General features: G+C 49.2%; 2 protein-coding genes across 2 annotated transcripts in view; both read right to left on the bottom strand.

Moving 5' to 3' along the window:
• Positions 1-12,610: 12,610 nt before the first annotated feature.
• On the bottom strand, positions 12,611-14,323 carry LOC120904978 (spidroin-2-like). The gene is made up of 3 exons (XM_040315561.1): positions 14,108-14,323; positions 13,727-14,032; positions 12,611-13,606 (listed from the first exon to the last, which is right to left on the bottom strand). The coding sequence occupies exons 1-3, from the start codon at positions 14,321-14,323 to the stop codon at positions 12,611-12,613; spliced, it is 1,518 nt and encodes a 505-aa protein (XP_040171495.1).
• A 6-nt stretch (positions 14,324-14,329) lies between these two features.
• The window catches only part of LOC120901530 (LIM domain transcription factor LMO4), a 28,915-nt gene continuing 22,012 nt past the window's right edge, over positions 14,330-21,232 (bottom strand). Inside the window, exon 4 of the mRNA XM_040309551.1 lies at positions 14,330-14,747. Coding sequence (XP_040165485.1) covers positions 14,354-14,747 — 394 coding nt within the window. The 3' untranslated portion in view covers positions 14,330-14,353. The remainder of the gene's footprint in view (positions 14,748-21,232) is intronic.

Raw genomic sequence — 21,232 nt, 5'->3', positions numbered from 1 at the left:
TCGCTTCAATTAATTGAATGTTTCCGCAGCTCGGCTCTCGTTTGCCTCCCAATGAAGCTGGCAAACGGCAGTAGATACAAAAACCACAAAAGCTTCTGCTCTTTTTGCTTGCCTTTTTGCAGGGGAAAGGGAGGTAATTTTATTTCGTTTTTGAGAAATTTAACACTTTCCCCGAAAAAAAAAACAAAAACCATCGCCTGCGATAAGTAAATTGTTCATTTTGGTGAAGGTGTGGAAAAGAGTGCAGGAATGTGTTTTAACATTTAATTAGCAAATAGCTAGTTTTGGGCAAATTACACTCACACACACAGGCACAGTCACACAGAGACAAAAAAGCTAGTCAGCCGATGAGACGATGACGACTGACGTTCGTCATTGGGATGGAAGGAATTTCCACCTTTTCCCGAGCGACACTCCTCACACAAGGTAATCTTCACCCGGCACAAAATATCCCCACCCTATTCCCTTCGAACAACAAAAAAAGAATACAAACACACACATACACACACACACACACAGCCACACTTACCCTTTAGTGCAAATTATCACTCCCGTAATCATCTTCCGCAATCGCTTCGGTATTCGCTTCGGCGATGAAAATGCCACCATTTCCGCTTGTTCCTTGTCCCTCTTGCTGCGACGCCACGAACGGGTGCAACTTTTACTCTTCGCACCACCCCCAGTCCCAATCAACACTTCTCCCTTTCGCTCTCTCTCTGTCTCTCTCTCACTCGTTCCGCTCCCACATGTTAGAAAAACAGAGCCGCACCACTCCAAGAACGGCACTATAATTAATACCACTTTTGCTAATAGGGCAAAAATTTTCATTTCCACTAATGTCCAATTATACTAATGTACGCCATGTTCTACATTAATAGACGCTCTCGGGTGGTGGGCAGAGGGCAGGGGAGAAAGGCGTACGCCGCTGCATATATGGATGATGTACATCATTAGGCTCGAGCAGCCTTTCTTCTCCACCAGGCCTGCTGCTGCTGCTCGGCGAAGGCGGCGATAAGCGAAAAGTGTGGAGGGAAAATCGCCTTCCCACTCTCTCTCTCTCTCTCTCTCTCTCTTTTTCTCCGCCTTTTCTGTTTCATTTGAAGGACATTCGTACGAAGCGCAACTGCTCCCTGGCCCCACTGCCCCACCGAGCCAAGGCAGCCGTAAAAAGCCCGTCAGCCCGACGATTGACGCTACCCGACGAGAAAGCAACTCGAACGACTCACTCACAGCCAGCCAGCCAGCGGTTGCCGTGCCCCTTGTGCAGAACTGTCATCTTGAACTGACGCACCAGCAGTGCGGTAGGGTGGGGGCAAGTTGCCCTACGGGACAGACTCGGCAGCTGTGTGTGTGTGTGGGATGAGATCATTAGCAGCGTTCATGCCTTATTACGTGCAATCATCCCTGTGGCGGCACTCCCGAGTTGCGGTTGCAACCATCCCTGACAACGCGCCAGACGTTCCCAGCCCTGGGGAGTGAGGGTGGCGGGTGGGTTTTGTTGGTTTTTGGGAGGGGAGAGAGAGAGAGATAGGAGTGTTAGCGAGAACGGAGTCGCTCGGACTTGGCCATTCGTCGGTGCACGCGTGCGTTGATTGTTTCAACTCAATTTATGTTAATACCGTTTACCGGGTGGGAAACAAGCTGACCTCCTTCCTCCCCCTCAATGTGTGTTTCTAAACGTGATAAGAATACGCGTGGAAGAAGAAAAATTAAATAAAAAAGAGGACTTTTTCCAAAAACCTCATGGAGACGCCCGGTCCCTCACGATGATGGAGCACGTGCTCGATCGGTGGAGGTCAAGTAGGGAAGTCCCCTGCTCGAGACATAAAAAGACACCAAATTCGAAATTGAATCACACAAACAGCGACGTTGGGAGAGCGGAGGGTCCGATTCGATTATACTGGAGCTTTTCCGGTTGGATCGAAATAAATTAAACACACATTTTGACCTGCTGCTGCTGCTGCTGTTGCCATGTGCTTCCGAGCTCGACAGGATCGTTTCTCGACTGGAAATATTCATTGGTACAAGATCCAAACACCCTCCACCTCCTCTAATCACTTGCAACAGCTGCATTCGGTGCAACAGCAGCAGCAGCAGCATGTTTTCCTGCCAACCGGAAGAAATTTCATGTCTGTCAAATCATCAAATATTTATCGCTTTCTCGGGATGCAGCAGACGCCGGCGCCGGTGTTTTTCGGGCCAGAAGATGATTTGAGTTCGCCTTCTCCCGCGCTGACCCTTTGACACGGCACCAAACCACAAGACGCTTCACAAGACACAGCACACTGCTGGAGGTGGTCGTCTTCTGTATGCGCCTTGAAACACAATTTGCAATTTACCCATTCCGTACGTTACGCTGGTGCATTGTAAAATGGGAACCGAACAACTGTTGGGAACGAAACGGAACGGAGCCGGCTCTTTGTACCGGAATTGAGAGCCGGGTTGGGCCGCCTGGGCCGGTGTCTTGTAACGTGAGAAACTCCGGCAGTCCGATTGTCGATGTTTAAATGCTGCTCTAATATGCAGACAGCTGCAGCGTGCGAGTGCAATGCTCGATGATGCACAAACACAAGCCGGAGGGGAATGCAAATGTGTTGTAAAATGTGTTGTGCAGTGAATGTTGCTAAAAATTGCTCCCATCTGCGGTGCCCAGGCTGTTTGTTGTAACATTTACACTCGAACTGTTGTGCTTCGGAGTTGTTGGGCCGCTTTGTTATCGTCCTTAGCAATGATTTAACAACACTGTCCTTGTTTCCCTGCTTGATTCTTCCTGCTTGATGAAAAGCATGCAGCACACTCGCAGCAAATCTAATTTATCAAGTTGCCCAAATACAGACAGCTGACATGCGTGCAGCCTCCAACTCTTCAACGTATTTTACCCAAACCTCGCAGGACGTAAAAGGACGTCATGAATAAAAGCACACAATAACCTGTCAATACTCGACTGGTAGGGCGGGGGCGGGGAAGGTCCTAATCAAATCAAACCACTTCGCCAACCGTCCATCGGAGACTGATTCCGGCGCATTATCCCAAAACCCATCATCATGCTCATCGGATGCACCAACCAACACCGCTCACCAATAAAAGCCAATCGCAGACATCGACCGGTTATTGTTCCGGTAAAGAGACCTTCTCTTCATGCGGACTGTCCGAGATCCCGTTCAATTACTTTACAACGAGCCCGGTTGCTGCTCAGCACGTCAAAAAGCACGTCCCTTTTGCGTCGTTCGCTCGAGCCTCGGTCGCACGCACGCACGCAGTCGGGCAAAAACGGCGTAATGTGTCGCGGTACGAACGACTCTTAATCTGTGCGGACGTGGAGTCAATGCGGGCCAGTACTTAGTGTGTGTGTGTGCGTGATTTGAAGTGCATTCGATCAGTAGTACCCTGCGTTCCCTGCGTCCAGCGTAATGCGTTTTTTCTCGGAACTGGCCAATCATTATGTTTGATTTGGACAAAACATTTTTGAAACCAGCGGCGAACCGGTCGTTGCGTTTCAGTGTGTTGAACGCATCGAGAAGAAGCGCCAAAGGATGTTGTGAAGTAAATCAAACAGTGATGGCTGTGAGTTTACCACTGAGAAAAGTATTATTTATTTATAATCAGGGTATAATAAACATTGTTTTTAAAGAAATATTCTATTTTAAAAGCTCATTATGACAGCAAAGCAGATAAAAGATAAGAATGTAATTATACAATTCAATTCATCACACATACACTGTACCATTTCGAGCACATTTTACTGTAATCAATGATCAAGTGCAGTGATCTCACTGCTTCCCTGCACAGCACAAGTATGTGACATTGGAAAAGCGTCTATTGTTCCATTTTAAATTTCCTGCATCGTGTGCTGCATTGTGCTGGAAACCGTTGGCCCTTGCTGCACTGCAAGGACGAGATCTGAAGGGGTAGTCCATCACCCGGCATGCTCTCTCTCTCTTTTCACAACAGACCCACGTCATTACGCTTCTGCTCGGTACGATAATAACACTTCAATCTAAATAAATGCTCCTTGGACATCGTCATCACCATCGTCGTCGTCGTCGTCAGAGTAGCCATCGCCGCTCGTCCTTTCGCTGTGTCGAGTCGCTGTCATCATCGATGTGTCATTGTTTTTTGTGGAAGGGCCTTGGTTCCGAAAGGCTTTTGCCGACTTGCAAACAGACCACTGGACCACTGAGCGGCTGAGAGCGGCCCGTACGCCGACCGGAAGAGGAATGACGTAAACGCGGCCCCAAAAAAGCGACCGAACGTCAACATTGGCACTCGTGCAGTCGGCGCAATAAGCAGCCCTGGTCGGTAATGAGATGGAAGATGCATCCCGAAAATGGATGGAACGGGTTTTCTCTCTGCGTGTGTGTGTGTGAGTGTGGGTTACATTTCTCAAAACTGAATTGGAAGAAATGAAGAGAAGAGGTAAAGAGCTGTGTGTGTCTGTGTGTAAGGCAGCAATCCTTTCCAGCAAGTACGTTACTCGTAGCCCACATACACACACGATACGCATTGCCTCCAAACACACACACACACACACATACACACACTCAGAGTGACATGGTATCCGTTCGCTTCTTTTGTGCCGCCGCCGCCGCCTCCGGCTTCCCGGATGGATGGAGAGAAGAAATTTTAATTAAGTAAATGGTTTAATTATCAAAATGGCATTAATTCGATGTCATCTCGTTGATGACTGCTATTCAATGCTGCTGATGGTTCTGCTGATCCGTACTGCGATTCGGCGCTGTGCTGGTGTGCTGGGCAGAGCAGGTGGGCCCGACCTGCTACATCGGCCCGCTTCCAATGAATCCGTGGGTGAGACTTGAGGGTTAGGGGGTGGCAGTATTTAAGGTAATTGGCTGTTCCGAAATGGTGTGTACTGGAATTTCGGTGCATGTTAGTGAGCTTTCCCGGAAAACCTGGGGGCCGAGCAGTTTCAGTGGCTTTCCACCGAATGGCGAACAGAGCTATCTCGAGCAATGTTCGGATAATTCAGCCCCAGCTCAGGGTGCAGTTTCGATGTCGGGCGTTTCTTTTTAGCACAAATTTGCAAGAAATACGGCCACAAAGGCCACTGCGTTGTAATAAAACAAACTCTCTGGTTTGATTTTGTGCACTATCAGCAGCCACGAGATCGGACAGATAAACAATCCCACAGCGCTCTACTCTGTTATGCTAATTTCAACGTGAACCTCCTTCTCAACGTGCCACAGCCAGTCGCACAAACGCATCGAGACTGAATTTATAGAGCAAACCCTTCCGAAAAGGGGGCGTTTGGATGATCCACCCCGTATTTTTTGCGGTGGCCACTATCACCCCACAGAATGCGTTGCAAGGGTCAAATGCGTAAGTGCGTGCTTCAGCTGGGCGAACTCTTCTAATAAATCTTTTCGCGCTGCTAACTCGTCCCAGACGATGGGTTGGATTGGATACGAAAATTCAAATCATTCGTTACCATTCGAGACGCAGCACTTTCTTGGCGAATGAAACTTCCGAATAAATTACGCTCACGGAGTGGCACACTGTGCGGTGAAAGCAAGCGGTGATCGTGTGCACTTTCCTCGCGCTTAAAGGTTTCCCTCACATTGATCGACTTCACATCTCACAGGCGAGTTGTCAGCAATCAAGTGGAGGGACGTCGTTTGTGTGGGACGAAAAAGACACAAACTGTTAAAAGGAAATGACTGTGGCACGCCTTTTCCTGGTTGCGTCAAATGATCTCATTCGGGCGAGCGTTTGAAATGTGAGTTCTTAAAGAAAATGTTCCACAAACGGATGGCAAAGAAAGTGACGAGAGTTTTTGTTTGTTTGTGTGGCTTTGTGGGGTTTAAAGAAAGGACAGTTGAATGTGTATCCTTGTGTTAGGCTCCGCAAAGCATCTTAGCATGAAACGCCTAAATTTAGACCTATTACGACGCCTGGTTGTATGCAATTTGGCCAAGCAAAAGAGATCTGTTACACCGCATTTATCACAGGAAAGTAAATAAAGCAAAGCTTCTATGCAACCCTGCAATCGCAACATCGTCCCGGAAAGCGAAACGTTGAAACGTCGAAATAGCCCGAAAATCCACCCCGAACATTCGTCTCTAGACAATGGAGCCACCTGTCTTCGTCCTGTCTTCGTCCCTTGCCCCGCCTGGCAGCGTTAAAGGCAAGCTAATTAGTGGCGCATCGTACCTCCCCCCCCGAATCATCCTTACTCCCATCGGGACCGTCACACCCCAGGAGCTGCTCCCTTTAAGGCGAGTAGAAAGTAAGGCTGAGCTGTTTCATCCAACAGGATCCCGACCGAAACCGTTTTCGCAGCACAAAAAACGAAACACACATACACACAGAGCATGGCACACACAGTAGAAGGCAGAAAATGCGAGCAGCGTGTTGCAGCAGTGTGTTCACCGGCTCGCACTCCGAGTTTGGCCCTGTGCTACCTGGGCCATACTCGCAACCCCTCCACGCGGGGAGGGAGCCTGCGGACAAAAAATCTTGAAACATTTACAAGCGGCGTTAATTAACTTTATTAAAGGTTTTTGTGTTTCTATAATTCTATTTTCACAATAAGCTTCCACACAACAATAGGCTCCTGCCGCCGGTTGTGTGCGGGGCGAAGGCACAAAGGTCCCGGGTCCCAGGACCAAGGCAAGCTCGTGTTCTCGGTGCTCGCTCTCTCTCTCTCCCTGTTTTCCACCCACCCCGGGTCTTATTTCTGCAGGGATAGAACTGATGAGGCCCTCAACCAGCACCAGCAGAACAGCGGCAGCTCCAACAAACAACCAATTAAAATAGAGGAAAAACTTTTCCACCCTGCACGAAAAGCCCTGGTGTGCACCGTGGTGGGTCGCGCACCACGTTGCCGTACCTCCGGCGCAAAAGGTGCGTCTCGAGGAGTGTACGGAGGGCGGGAGAGAGAGAGAGAGCAAAAAAACCGGAAGCGGTACATGACTTCATTAAAATTACGAATGAAAACGATTGCACGGGCCCGGCAGGAGAGAGATAAGCGTGTTAAAAGGGCTGAGAAGACGAGGGTTACTGGGCGGTTGCCTTATATTCGAATCCAATGCGCTTAGTGTGCGGCGGGCCAACGGTTGCAACGGTCCAAGGGTGCGACGACTCGAGGTCAATGGGCGAAATAATGAACTCCGAAAGCGTGTTCGATCGATGGACATAGCCGATTGGCCATCCTCCCTTGGTTGGAGGTGTGAAATGGGGGAGAGGCCTGTTCACAGTCACTTAACAATGTTGATTAGAGTAAAGCGTGAAATTGATTAAGACAAGGTTGTGGGATTCGATCGAGATTTTTTTCAAAAAATATTCACTGAATAATGATTATAAGAATTATATGAAACACTCTGCTTTGGTATAAGAAAGGAGAGATCAAAATTGAAGCTGGTCAAGCTGAAAGTACAACAGCAACAGTTTTCCAACCCACCACTACACCGTGCTGGAAAAACCTCAATTTAAACCCACACGCACGGCGGCTAAGGTGAGGACTTGTCGTAGCCATTGTGAGCTCTGGTATCAAATTCTCCCCCTCTCTCACACTCTCTCTCTCTCTCCTTTTCAGTCGTGTGCCGGGGTGGTTCACAATTTTGCGCCCACAATTAAACGCTAAACCGACCGAGCGATCCTCCGCCGGCAGCGTACCTGTCCAGTTCGTCCTTAGCGCCTGAGTGCCTTTGCTGTGGCCGCAACTAGAACCCACCTCATTCGACCCTCCCCCTTCTCTCCTCTTCGCCAGCCACCAAGAACAAACGGCTCAGTGTTTCTATTCATTTTCATTTAATTTAATTTAACTTAATTTCGTTTCATTTTCTCTGTGTGAGTGCCTGTGTGCGTGTGTGTGTGTGGGGTGTGTTTTTGTTTGCAGCCTCATCGTCGTCTCACTTTACACTTTCCCTAGCCATACTTTCCTTCGATTATTTTTTTCTGCTACCGTGGTGGTGAATTCATCCGTTTTAGAAAGCATCTTTTTGTGTCCTACCAACCTTCCCAGCCTCTGTTACTACTTGTAGAGAGAGAGGGGGAGAGCTTCCGTGGTAAGTGAAGCGATTGTTGTCCCCAACCGAAATTGCACAGCACGGTGGTACGATGTTGCACTCCTTCCCGACAACGGTGGGTTGGCTGGGAGGGGGCATGGCCGGGCGTCAGAAGGACAGAAGCTCGTCGTTGTCGGCTCCGCTCGGCACAAGACAAGAACAAATTAATATTTAATTATACAGCAATTTAGCCAACTTGCTCGATGTCGTTGCCGGCGCAGCTCGGCAGTCGTGCGTTTCCCGTAGTAACGCAGCGGTAAAGGGGGGGGGTTGAGAGTTGAAATGAGAGACACGCCAAGAAGCACTTCCCGTCAGGCCGGGTGACGGGTGCCGTTTCTCATTTGAATGGGTTTTGCAGTGGCCTGGGCGGATGCGTCCCCGTTGTTTGTTACTGTTGCTGCCGCTGTTGATGATGACGGCAATAACGATGATGATGATGCTGCTGCTGGTGCTACTGTTTGTATTATTTCCGAGCGTCGATTCTTGCTGCGGGGATGATGCTGCAAGCGGAAGCTAATTCCAAGCGACAATGAAAGACTGCGCTAGTGTAATGTCTTTATGCCAGCGGCGGACAGATTCGGTCCTGTTTTTAGGGTGGAAGGACAACGAAAAACTCAATTCCATTTCTAAGCGGTTGGAACACTAAAACTGCTTGAATCGTACTGCGCGATGTAATTGGTTCGCCTAATTTCAGAATAACTTCGTTATTGGAACGTTTGAAACATTACATATACAACTAAATAGCTATTGTTTTGTTTTACAATGAAAACTGCAACACTACTGCGCTATTGGAACGTTAAAAATGGCTAATAGGAAGTAATGAAGCTTAACATTGCATACATGTAGGCGCTTTGTAATAAAGGTAACGCCACAGTAAGCAATGCTCACTAATCAGCCTGAATGTATGCAATTATCAATCAGTTGGAAAAATAACTCAGTAACGCCAGCGCTTGCTCGTATTCAGCGTATTCATTCGAATGAATTTTCCTTTCCGTTAAGCTCGTTCGGTTAAACATAAAACCAGTAAGACGCGCCTCCGATACTAATATTTCAAATTTCCCCAAAGACAACTCCATCCATCTCGAGCGCTCTGTAATAAACGCTAATGGCGCAACGCGGCGCGGGTTAATGAGAGTGACTTTTCATTTTGTGACCCCGGAAAAAAGGGAAAACAAAACTCAACTGCAACACGCCTTTTGCCGACTTTTCCAACACCTTGGCCGATCAATTCCCAAAAGCCAATACAATCCCCTCAGTGTGTGTGTGTGCCATATTTGTGACTCGCGCGTTTTACGTGGTGCAAAAATAAAACCGGCTCACATGAAGACGTCTCCCTCGCAGCCCTTTCGTCTGCCTTTACTACGCGCCACAGGGGAAAAAAAATAATGCCCCAGCACTGATAGGCAGGCCATTTAGCTGATTGCTAATTTCAAAGCTCACTGAAATTAATCACGAATATGGGGCGCGCGCGCACTGCTTCTCGCCCGTCCGCCGTCGAAATGTACACCGTCTTTTGGAGAAACTTTTTTGTTGTTGTTGTTTCGTTCCATTACGCCATTCTCGTATGTGTGTGTGCTTGTGTGTGACTGTTTTTCTCCTTCGTGGAAATCCATCTTTTACCACAACCAGAGACTTCTTTGAATTACAGGCCGATGGGAATGGGGGAAAGCGTTTAGAAAGAATGAGCCACCCACCCGCACACCATTGTGGCGCCGTTACATAGAGAGAGGGTGTGTGTGTGTATTGAGCATTAGAGTGCACATATTTTCATGATTAAATGCTGGTCTATTATGGTGCAGCACATTCGCCACATTGTTTTTTTCTCTCTCCATGCTTCCATTTCCTTAGAGATTCGGCTTTCAATTTGCAGTCGGCCGGGAAGCCCCGGTTTTCCGCATTCAGCAGTGATAAGCCATTACCCCGTGTGTGTGTGTGTGTGGCATGGTAATGCTTTTAATCGCTTTTATTCACAGCGTGTGGGCCCAGTGTTTCCCATTTCCATCCCCGAAAATGCCCCCTTCCTTTTTTCGAGAAAGACACTCAAACATGTCGGGCAAATAAAATGTTTCTAGTTTGTTCTTGGAAGTGGGTTGATTGAAAATGATTGTTCTCAACTGATTTTTTTTTGTCTCGATTGAGCAGCAATGCCGTATTAATTCTGTTGAAAGGTTTCACGGGAATTTGTTGCACGAATGTAGCAAAATTCGTACGAAATCTAATCAACTCCAACGGTTCAGTTTTTACTGGAACATCGGTTGGGATTTATTTTTTTATATAAAAGGCCAATAAGAGATATAATTGTAATTAATGAATTAAATTTTCTTACCCATTGATCATCCTTCCATCAGGTTCTTTCAAGCTTTCGTCAAAGAAAAAGCGGCCAAACGTGCAATGTTTTTTTATGTATGTTTTTAAATTTTCTGTATTTTCTTCCTTTCACTGAATGGTTACTTTTTTTCAATTTTCTTCCATTTTTTTGCTGGGATAAGAACTGATGCACCCCTTTTTAGCGTTAATGCTCTCGGTAGTGAAGTGTTTCAGAATAGCCTGAATGAATGTGTGTGTGAGTGTGTTTTTGTATGTCACGATCGCAATACTTTTCGCAACTGTCATGAAGTGTTGTAACTCTCTTGTAGTAATGTTCATCCACGCTAGTCGTTTAAATCCACTGTAACATTAAAACGTATATTCACAGACAGCGAACGATGGTGGTGGTGGTGGTGATGGTAATGATGGGGAGTATTGGCTCGGTCAGATTCGGATGAATATGCTATCGATCATAAAAAGGGGTTTGCAATTGGGAAAGGAACAATTCGAAAGAAGCTCTTTTGCTTTAACATTTCCGCCTTCTTGCCTGCACTCGACACGTCTGTGACTGTTTGACTGTTCATATTTCTGTTATGCGCTGGGTCTTGGTGGGTGAATTTACGGGTGTGTTGATGTGTGTTGAACTTGCGAATTTACATCCATCATTTAATAACGATTGTAATTTAAACACGGATAGCCCTTCTCTCTAATATGACCGTTCAATTCGTGTACGCTTGTATTGGATGTGACTCTGTAATGAATGCAAAAAATCTCATGCTCCCCTCCATTTACTGATTCTGGTTGAGCATCATGTTTCCTCTTCCTCTTTCCTGGTTTGGTTGTGTCTTTCTGTTACATTCATGCTAAATGAAGCTTTTTTGTCCTCTGTTTTGGCTGAACTATAACCGGTTGAAAGGGGATTTTCTGGTTTGTCACTCAGCTTCAAGTGCCGGATGTTTCATCTTTCCAACAACGGCTTGCGTCTCGCTTTTCTTCCCAAGGTTTTCACATTTTCTCGTCTTAAACTGCATTACGATAAGGTAATAATTACAAGGTTTGCAATAATTTACAATCACCATCTGCTCGCAGCCCCCGGGCTCACTCGTTTCGGGGCGCGAAATTGAAGCACAGGCTCGAACAAGGATGGTTCGTCCACACTCCGCTTCGCTTAACTAATCGGGGGGTCTCCGCAAAACTCCCCCGGAACTACTAGTGTGTGTGTTTATACCCTTAAAAGCAAAACGTGATTGTGTGTTTGTGTATGTGTGTGTTTTTTATAAATTAAATAACAAAAAGTTAGTCAGTAGCATTCGCTTAACGGTATCCTTCTTGTCGCCATTTAGTAAAAGTGGCCGAAGAAGGAGACTAAGAGAGAGTTTGAGTTTAAAGTTAAGTGTGTGTTTGTGTATGTGTATGGGGGGTCTGTATGTTTCTTATAAGCAGCCGTCAATTTCGAGTGGGTTTTGTGGGCTGCAAATGGCTAGCTGCAATTAACTTTTCTCTATTTACTGCTGATGGTGCTGCTGCTTCTGCTGCTGCTTGCAGCACTGTCACGGTTGCATTGAATTAAAGTTAAGGGATTGTTTCCTTCGATTTTTACAACTATCTTAACACTAATTTCTAGTCGCTGTATTCTTATAAGCTTCCTTGCGTTTTTTGTTTGTTTGATCAATTAACGTTTATCTGCTTCGCTTCCTTTGCAATGTTCCTAGTGTTCTTTTCTGTATGTGTGTGTGTGTGTAAGTGTATTCTTTTTCCAACCAGTTCTAGAGAGAAAGTAAACCTCAATTCGATCGTTCGTTCCAATATTTTTACAAGTATCAATCGACATCGACATCACAAGCTGCAAGAAGTGAAGGAGAGAAGCTTCACTACGCCATCCCTTCTTTTTGGCCTTTTCTATTAGCCGCGTTCAGTGTCTCTCTTAAAAGCTATCTTCGCTCTCTCTCTCTCACTACACTACAGTGCCTTCATTAGAGCTAGTGTATTTTTCATTTATTTAACATCACAATACGATTCGTCGTGGTTTCGTCGCTTGAGTCGTTTTCCTCCGTCCGTCCCGCGCCAAATGCGCCAAATGGTACCCAGAGCAGCTGCCCCAAGCACCAACACAGGAGCTTTGCCTCGCTTTGCCAGCCAAAAAGGGGACGGTGCTGTCTCCCATTCCATCAGTAATATTCACAACGGTTCAGCAGGCACACACACCCGCGTGTCAGTGTAAATGGCACCGTAACAGTGGGGGGAGTAGGATGCCACTAATGGGCCCACATTCTCCCGATCTACAGAATCGTGTACCCGTCCGGGTTGCTATCATTGTCCGGATCGTGCAGGTCGGACGTAAGCGTCGAGGTGGTACCGGTCAGCGGCGATGACAGCTTATCATGGTCGTCGTCGCCGCCGGCCCCGTTCAGCGGTGTCGGTGTGGCGCTGTTGTTGCCGCCGCCGCCACCGCCGCCACCATTGCCCGGATGATGCGCAAGATGCATCGAATGATGGTGCTGGTGCAACTGGTGATGATGATGGCCGCCACCGAGCTGCTGATGGTGCTGATGATGAAGATGATCGTTGGCGAGCCCATCGGTCGGCGTATTTGGTTCGTGTTTGGCGCTATTCGCTAGACTATTCATAATTGAGCTGGCCCCCGGCGCCCGGCCACCACCCATCGACGCGAGCATTGCGGCCTGCTGGTCCGCCTTTAAGCCACCGCCCGGACGCATACAACTCTGGCTGCCCGTGGACGATGCAGGCGGACCGTTGGCGAACGGTTCTCCGTGGCCCGCCTCACCGTACAGATTGTTCATGAAGGAGAGAGCCGCTGCGGTCGTCGAGGAGGATGTGGAGGTGGCCGTCGAGGTGGCGGCGATGGGTGGACCTTGGCCGGAGTTGGAACCACCGCTTCCGATCGAGGAGGGCGTCAGGGGCGGAGTGTACAGGTCGGCCGCTCCCGCATAGCCGAGCTCTTTCTTGATCGGCGGTCCGACGCCGTTGTTTGAGCCGTTGGTTGCCGCAGCTGGCGGCTGATTGGGCGGCTGCATCTGGTGCTGATGTTGGGCGGCTAGTGCGGCGGCTGCAGCGGCTGCTGCGGCGGCCACTGCCTGCTGCTGCTGATGCTGCTGGGGCGAACCGTAGTCGTAGCATGGTTTCAGCAGTCCGCCTGCATTTGGATAACCGAACTGTCCGCCGTTAAACTTTGCGTGGGGATGTTGCTGCTGCTGCTGCTGCTGCTGTTGAGATTGATTGTAGTTGGAGCCACCCGCAGACCCTGACGGATGATGCTGGTGCTGGTTGTGGTGCTGATGGTGAAGATGCTGATGGTGCTGCTGCTGATGTTGCTGTTGCTGCTGCTGCTGCCCCTGCTGATGATGGTGCTGCTGTTGCTGCATCGAGGACAGTACGCCGTCCGACTGCAGCAGCTGCTGGTAGGTGCGCATGGCGGCTGACGAAGGCGAATTTGTCCCGCCGGCCGAGCCGAAATCGTCCATCGCAGAGAGCTTGCGCATCAGGCCCATCTCCTTGCCGTAGAGATGCCCGTACAGGGCCGGACCGTCGGGACCGTTGGCGGCGGCGGCCGCCGCCGCTGCTGCAGCAGCCGCCACTGCGACGGCCGCCGCCGACGACCCGCCGCTGGAAGGGGATGGATTGAGACCGCCGGCGGCCGATGGAAGCGGGGACGCGTTGAGACGCGCGAGCGCCAGATTGCGCTGGGTGGCCAGGTCCAGATCGTCCAGCATGACGCCGGCCGCCGCAGCAGCAGCGGCGGCGGCTGCAGCGGCTGCGGCGGCGGCGGCGGCCGCACTGCCCGGTGCCGCCGCTCCCGCCGCTGAAGCGCCCACGGCCGACCGGCTGGCCATGATGGCGGACAGCGCTTCGTCCACGCCCATCCCGGACGGGTGCAGGGCGATCCCGGGCGGTGGCGGCTGCTGCTGCTGCTGCTGGGAGGACAGGGGCGGCTGCTGGGGCGGCGGCTGGACGGGCACGGGCGGACGCTTCATCTTCGGCGGACGACCCAGCCGGGGACCATCTCAGTCGCGGGAGCGCCGCGGCCTTCCGACCTTGCCCTTGCGCAGCGGCGGGTTCGTTTGGCTGTTGGTCGTCTTCACCAGCTTGTGCCAGTCCGGCTCGCACACCAGGCTGCCGCCCAGCATGTAGTACCGGTCGCCCTGCACCAGATGGCTGCCGCACTTCGAGCACTGGAAGCACTTGAGATGGAACACGTGGTGCTGCGGGACCGACTGGCCGTTGTTGTTGTTATTGTTGTTGTTGTTGTTGTTGTTGACGGTTCCGTTTTGATTGTTGTTGTTGTTGGCGGCGTTGTTCAGGTTGTTGTTTATCGTCGTGTGGGACGTCGTTCGCATCACGAACTCGTTGGCGGGTATCGTTTGATGGCAGGCGGAACAAGCACCGGAACCGAATAACCTGCGTGAGCGTGAGAAGGTGAGAAAGAGCAAAAAGAGATACGGAATTTAGTAAATTAAGATTCAAAACTATGAGAAAAATTATAATAAAAACACTTAAAACAGATCACTAAAAGAGACCGACTGTGGAAGGGGAAAAAACCACAAGGAAGCGCGTCCAGGCGCAAACGGCATGGCACTCTCTCCTGACACTTACAACGCGCGCCAAACTGTAAACACCGGAAGCTGCGACAAAAAACCACCCACTTTTCCCTCTCACCGCCACATACACCCCACCCCACACAGTTAAAAGTGGGCGGGCGAACGAGGAGCGAAAAAGCAATCGCCAAACCAAAACAGAAAATCACGTCCTTGGGCGACACGACGGAACGCGCAAAACAACCACTAACCTCTCCTCTTCCCTCCCTTCCCTCTGTACCACCACAGTTTCGAGTGAGCGAGCAAACAAGGGCCCGTGCGGGGGGACAAGTGCGCCATGATCTTGAGGCGGGAAGTTTGCATCGTCGTTTGTCGTTCGTGTCGTGTCGCCTTCCGTTTTCGTTTCGAAGTGTTTCCTCTCCCAGCCGTGGCGCTTTTGCCACCACCCCGAGCAAGACCGCCGTGCTGAACGGACACGCGGCACACGACGGCTGTTTGTTGTTTCCCATCCTTTTCCCAGCCAGGAATATTCCTTCGCCCCACGCGCTTGTTTAATCGTGTTTTCTCCGTTTACATTTTGTGCAAGCAGGCAGAAACCGGCAGAGGGGGGAAGGGAGTAGCACACACACACACACACACACCTCGACCTTATGGTTTTTCTTTTGCCATTTCCGGCTGCTCCGAAGGAGTGGTTGGGAGCTGTTTTTTGCCGTAGTTGCTGTTACCTCACTTGAACAAGGTGCTCGAGCAAACGATTCGTGTAATCTGTGCTGCTTGACATCGGTTTCTTCGACAGATTTGTTCGGTGTAAGTGTGTGTGTGTGTGTGTGTGTGTGTGTGTGTGTGTGTGTGTGTGTGTGTATTTTACCTTTTTTCTATGTGTCAAATGAGAGGTTAAAGAACTGTTTAAAGAAGAAAAATATCATTTGTTTTAATCGAAAGCCTGCTGCTCCACATTATAAGTGTTGGGCCGACGCTCCTATGCTCCTTTTCCTCCTGCACTTATTAGTGTTAATTGCTGCAATAAAAGAGTTCAAAAGCAGCTCTTTATGAATCAATGGACTTCCTCCACTCGAGGAAGCCTTCAGCAGCCACCAAGAAGAAGTGGGCAGGACTCGTTTGCTCCCCTTTTTGGCATGAAGCGGCCGGGAAGAAGGCGAACTGAAAATCACTTATGTAAATCGAGTCAGGTCCACAGCACCTCTTCCCTTCCGCCAAATCAAACACTCTCCCTCCACTTCAGCACACACACACACACACACACACACACACACACACACACACACATACAGTGCGGGGAAGTACTAACAAGCAGAAAAAAGCCCCCCCCGCATCGTTCCCACACACACATCAAGCGGTAGTGAACCGGTTGACGGGAAATTACGGGAAATTTGTTTGATCAACTCTGTCAACAAGCATAACCAAACACACAACATACACAGCGCCCTTACCGACACGCACACCCGCACACACACACAGTGCACAGTCGAACAGATGCTGGGAGTCGACCGAAAGGCACTTCACTAAAAGAAGAAGAAGAAGCAAAAAAAAGGGAACAACCCCACTGGAAAAGAAACATCTTCTCCGTCTCAGTTTTGCATAAGGAGTTTTGCCATTGAGGTGAGGCAAAATGGGGGGCAGTCGGAGCGAAAGTGGGGAAGTGTTGTGGGTGGTGTTAAAGTTGGGTGAAAATTACTTCGACAAACAAGTCGCCCGCCTCTCGCCACACCGGCTCGTACGGTACGGGGGGTGGAAAGTGTCGCCATTTAACAGTTTATAGTCCGTAGTTTGGAGTTTAGTTTACTGGAAAGAGGGAAGGTAGTAGTGGTGGTGTGTATGTACGGATGGAACTGCATTTGCAAAATCTCTTTATCGCATATTGCACCGGGAAATGCGTAATCAATGTGTTGGAAAATGTCGTTGCAAAGAAAAAAAAACGGAAAGGAAGATATTTGGGAAAAAGGAGGTGGAAAACCGAATGCCATGACAATGTTTCCCACCCATACCACTAATGTGACCCGGGCCCTGACCGGAACCCAACCAACCACAAGCCCACGAGTTGAACATCATCATGCAAACGGTCGTTAATTAAGGAACATCGGATCGGAAAGCGGGAGTGGGAGTGTGGAGGGGGCGGACTGATATCGAAGGTTCGTCGGAACCGAACGGGTCGTTAATAATTTCTAAGGACGAATAATCTATCGCAATTAGAAGCATTATTCTTGTCCGCTCCCCCCGCTTATTCCCCCCTCTTCCAAGGCTTCTGCCCCTTTCTCAGCGCCAGGCGAAAGCATAATTGAGTCATTGTTTGGTCTCTAATTATGCATGGCCCTATGCAAACATCCCATTTGGCGCTCCTTTTCATTAGGCGAAACTTTACCCTTTCCCCATCAATCCCCATCGTCCGCTGCTGTGTGGCTCGAGATCCTATTGTCGGGGGGCCAGTAAAGGTGCGAAAGTTAAATTTAATTCCACCCTACCAACACAAACCCACCGCCCCATTGAGCAAGACAATGGAGGACACACGGGCGGTTACCACCCACACAGCCGAGGCAAACATGCACACAACAACGCGGCCTCTCTCTCTCTCTGCCTCTCTCTCTTTCACCTCTTCTAACCCGGGCGGACAAACGGAAAGGGCACGTTCTAAGCCCTCATTAGCAATATTCCGTTCGGTAGTTTCGAGTTTAAATTAACAACAACCAACGCTTCATTTCAGGTCATCGAAGAAGTCGTCGTCGTCGTCGGCCACGATGGAGGGACGCAGGGAGACGGGGGAGAGGGGAAGGAGGTGGCAGTGTCCTTAAGCCACACGCCGCACGAAATCGAGTTCCAGGCACGTAACACACAGCACACAAAATGCATCCTCCAAGAGTGCCTGCCGAGGCTCGAAGCAGGGCGCGGGAGGCCACCGCGTGTGTCCTTAACGCCCGTTGCCCAAGCCGCACGAAGTGATGGTTCGCGGTTCTTCAGCTTCGGGTCACGTCAAATCTTTTAATCCTCTCAGACACCTGCCCTCGTTTGCCTTCGGTTTGCTGCCGCCGGGCTGCGTGCGCCACCACCGTTATGTTGAGCTATTTCCTCCCCAGATGGGGATAATCAAGAGCGAGAGAGAGAGACAGGGAGAGAAGGCAAAGGAGTGGGGAGTGAGGGAACAGGTAAAGGAGAGAACGAACACCTCCCCTCTCTCTGCCAAACTAAAACCACAATGAAGCAAAGGACCAAACGAGTAAAATGAACGATCCACGCCGTACCCCGCCGCCACACTAACTGCCGACGGGACGGTGTTGTCAATTAGTGTAAGTTTTTGTTTAATGCCTCTTGCGGATGTGGCATACACACACACGCAAGCGACTGTTTAATTTAACTACAGCTAGAGAGAGTTGCTGGAGTTGTGCAGGTAGTAGACATTCAAGGAAACCAGACGTTATATCGCTGAATGTTAGCTCAAGAGCCAATAATATGGTGAATGATTGTATGTTTACCATGAAGTTTAAGCCTTTTTAAGTGTTATTGAACGTTCAATTAGTAAAAAAAGAGTCATACATCTGAGTCTAATCGAGATTCGATACCCTATAGCTGCTGTTAATGTATGCGTTACCAAATTGCTGTGCGAGTTGTGGTCAGATAATACGCTTCTACTGCTATCGAGACAAAAATCAACACTATTATTATAGGCCACTATCGCCGCAAGGCTCCATCGATTACCCGATTCAACAAACGAACTCAATCCCACCGGAGCAGAGCGTAATTTTCCACCATGCAAATCGCACCGTACCACAGGAGGCCTCTTCTGTCCGTGAAAATGAATGCACCTGTAATTTCCACGCTCACTGTTCCTGTCGCTCTTCCCAGCCAAGGTCTACACTTTCGCACTGCCACTATCAAATATCAGTCCTCGGGGCGAAAGTGTCCATGATACGCCACACGGTGGAAGCGGCGGTTGATGCTGTCGAACATACACAGTTTGATGAGCACAGACAACGCGCTGTCTCTCGCTCTTTCTCTCCCTTCAAAGCCCTCCAGCGTTAAGTCTAAACCGAACTCTGTGTGTGTGTGTGTGTGTGTGTGTGTGTGTATTTTGCAGAAGATCTGTCAGCGTGGCGGATGGGGACCCCAACAGCGGAAGAGCTTCATATTACCCCCGCGGCACCGCAGTCGCTCTTCTATTGCCGGCCGGCTGCTACCGCCTGTTTGCCACGACGGGTAATTAATTTGTTAATTAATTAATTAATAAGATAAGTTAATTAAAGAACATGATAGTCCTCGGGAAACGTTCACTCGCTCTCTATCTCTCTTCATCGTTAAGGGGGAGGACTGGGAGGCGAACACAATGCGCTAGGATAATGAGCGCGCTGCTGACAAGGACGTGCCGGTCGGCTGTTGTTGTTGTTGTTCGGGTGGAGAGTTTGTGTGTGTGTGTGTGCGCGCTTGTGCGCTTCAGGTGCAACCACCACCACGGATGATCTGTTTGAGGTCGACACGGCTAGACACGGCACGGGGAGATGATTGAGAAATTAAAGAAATGTGCTTTTTCTCCAGCCCGGTCGCCCCTACTTTGCTCACGTTTTAGATTTCCTTCTTAATTAGTGGTTCCGCACCTTTACGGTGTTGCATAACAGACAAACACAAACACACATACATGTTAGTGTTAAGGTTGGAGGTCGTTAGCATGCTTCGCATGTTACTGTGTTATCAAACAGCGAACAGTTCGACGAGAAGTTCGACAAACTCCCTTTCACTACAACACGCCTCCATGCGCATCCATTCTAGGGCGCAGAAAGCACGTGCGTTCGCTCCCTTATCGAGAACTATTCCCGTCGATTTCACACAGAAACACCACTGAACTGTAAAGTTTGATACACACGAATAATATTGCTGAAGTGTGTGTGCATGTTTAATCACAACCGCGTGAATACCAAAGAGGAAACTGTTTGCTTGCTTGAGCCTCTTCAAAGGTAACGAATGCATTCAGAGGGAAGTGATACGTCGCCATAGAAAATACCTTTTGGCTTTATTCCAACACTTCATTTGGGAAATTCCTTTCCGCGCAATGCTGTAAGCTGCCATGTTCTCATTACGAAGCATACATAAAACCTCACTAAACGTTGCATAAACACATTTAGCTGCCGTTTAAAAACAATCTCGTCAACAGAACAGGGGAAGGAGAAAGCCGGATTCGCTTTTTTATTTAGAGACAAGCAAATCCATGCAAACAAAATCACGACCAAACGAACGAACGAACCGAAGCTGCAGGTAAATGTTTCGTTTCGTGGAAGGCAGGAACGTGCCGAATAGAAGGCGCGAACGGAATCTGTGCGGAAGCGCCAAAGTGTTTCTCTGTGTGTGTGTGTCTGGCTTTTATTTACCAGCATAAATCAAAAAGCACTGGCGTTTGGCTGATTTATGATCAATGCTGTTTACCTTTTAGCATCCTTTTTTCCCCCGCCATTTGGAGTGGCACAACCAACACGCTTATGGGCGATGGTTGCAGCAAAGCAGCGGGGGAGCAGGGACAGCCAGAAATCAAACGAAATAATATTGAAATAGTCAAGCGCGAAACCGTGAGCACGCGAATGATGATGACAATGCGCGCTCGGCGCGTTTTTTGTCGACACCCTCTAACGATGGCGATGGGAGGAGAAGCTTCACGGCTAGTGGTCAAAAGAAAGGATAAAGGTGGGCGGTGGATGGTGAATTTGCAAACCCAAACGTCTCTAGAATGCACCACCGAAGCCGAGGGAAAACTTTGCCGCACAAGAAAAGCCATCTGAACGACGACAGCGACGATGGCACGCGACGGAACGCAACGTGATTTGCTACGATTTTCCCCATGAAATCACAACGACGGGGGCGCAATGGTGTCGCGCAAAGCAAGAAAATAAACAAGCAGAGTTGCTGCGGAAATTCACATTCACTTTAATTTTGCACGCTTTGATGTTGGGTGTTAGTTTGATTCGATTTTCGGCGCTGAAGGAGGTGCGAAGCTTGTCTTTCCCCTGATCGAAGAATCTTTGTTAAAAAAAAAGAAAACCCGTATTGATATAATCCGTACAAACACATACACACCCTTAAAAAAGGGACGGCGTCAAAGGGAGAAGTAATAAAGCAAGGATAAATGAATTCATAATGCACAATCGCTCGACAGGATCTCATTGACAGCGATTAAGGATCTCTTCTTGAAGGGAACAATATGCACTACCTCCCCCCTTCCACTTGTGCCACCATCAGCGTACTCCACCGTGCCATTCATTCACCGACACCCGCCGGGGTGCAAATCGGGGAAACACACCCGGGCAAAAGAGAAATAGAAAATTTGACCAATTTACAACCCTCGTTTACTCCCCC

Source organism: Anopheles arabiensis, chromosome 3, assembly GCF_016920715.1.
Source record: "Anopheles arabiensis isolate DONGOLA chromosome 3, AaraD3, whole genome shotgun sequence".
Lineage (NCBI taxonomy): Eukaryota > Metazoa > Arthropoda > Insecta > Diptera > Culicidae > Anopheles > Anopheles arabiensis.
This window is presented reverse-complemented; position numbering and strand designations above follow the sequence as displayed.

What these genes read in the sequence shown, in the direction of transcription:
- LOC120904978 (XM_040315561.1), bottom strand. Translation starts at nt 14,323, where the DNA reads ATGAAGCGTCCGCCCGTGCCCGTCCAGCCGCCGCCCCAGCAGCCGCCC. An exon ending in GTGCGGCCGCCGCCGCCGCC is followed by an intron (nt 14,033 to 14,107) that starts GCAGCCGCTGCA and finishes CTGGCCACCCAG; the next exon opens with CGCAATCTGGCGCTCGCGCG. An exon ending in AGCTGCTGCAGTCGGACGGC is followed by an intron (nt 13,607 to 13,726) that starts GTACTGTCCTCG and finishes AACCAGCACCAG; the next exon opens with CATCATCCGTCAGGGTCTGC.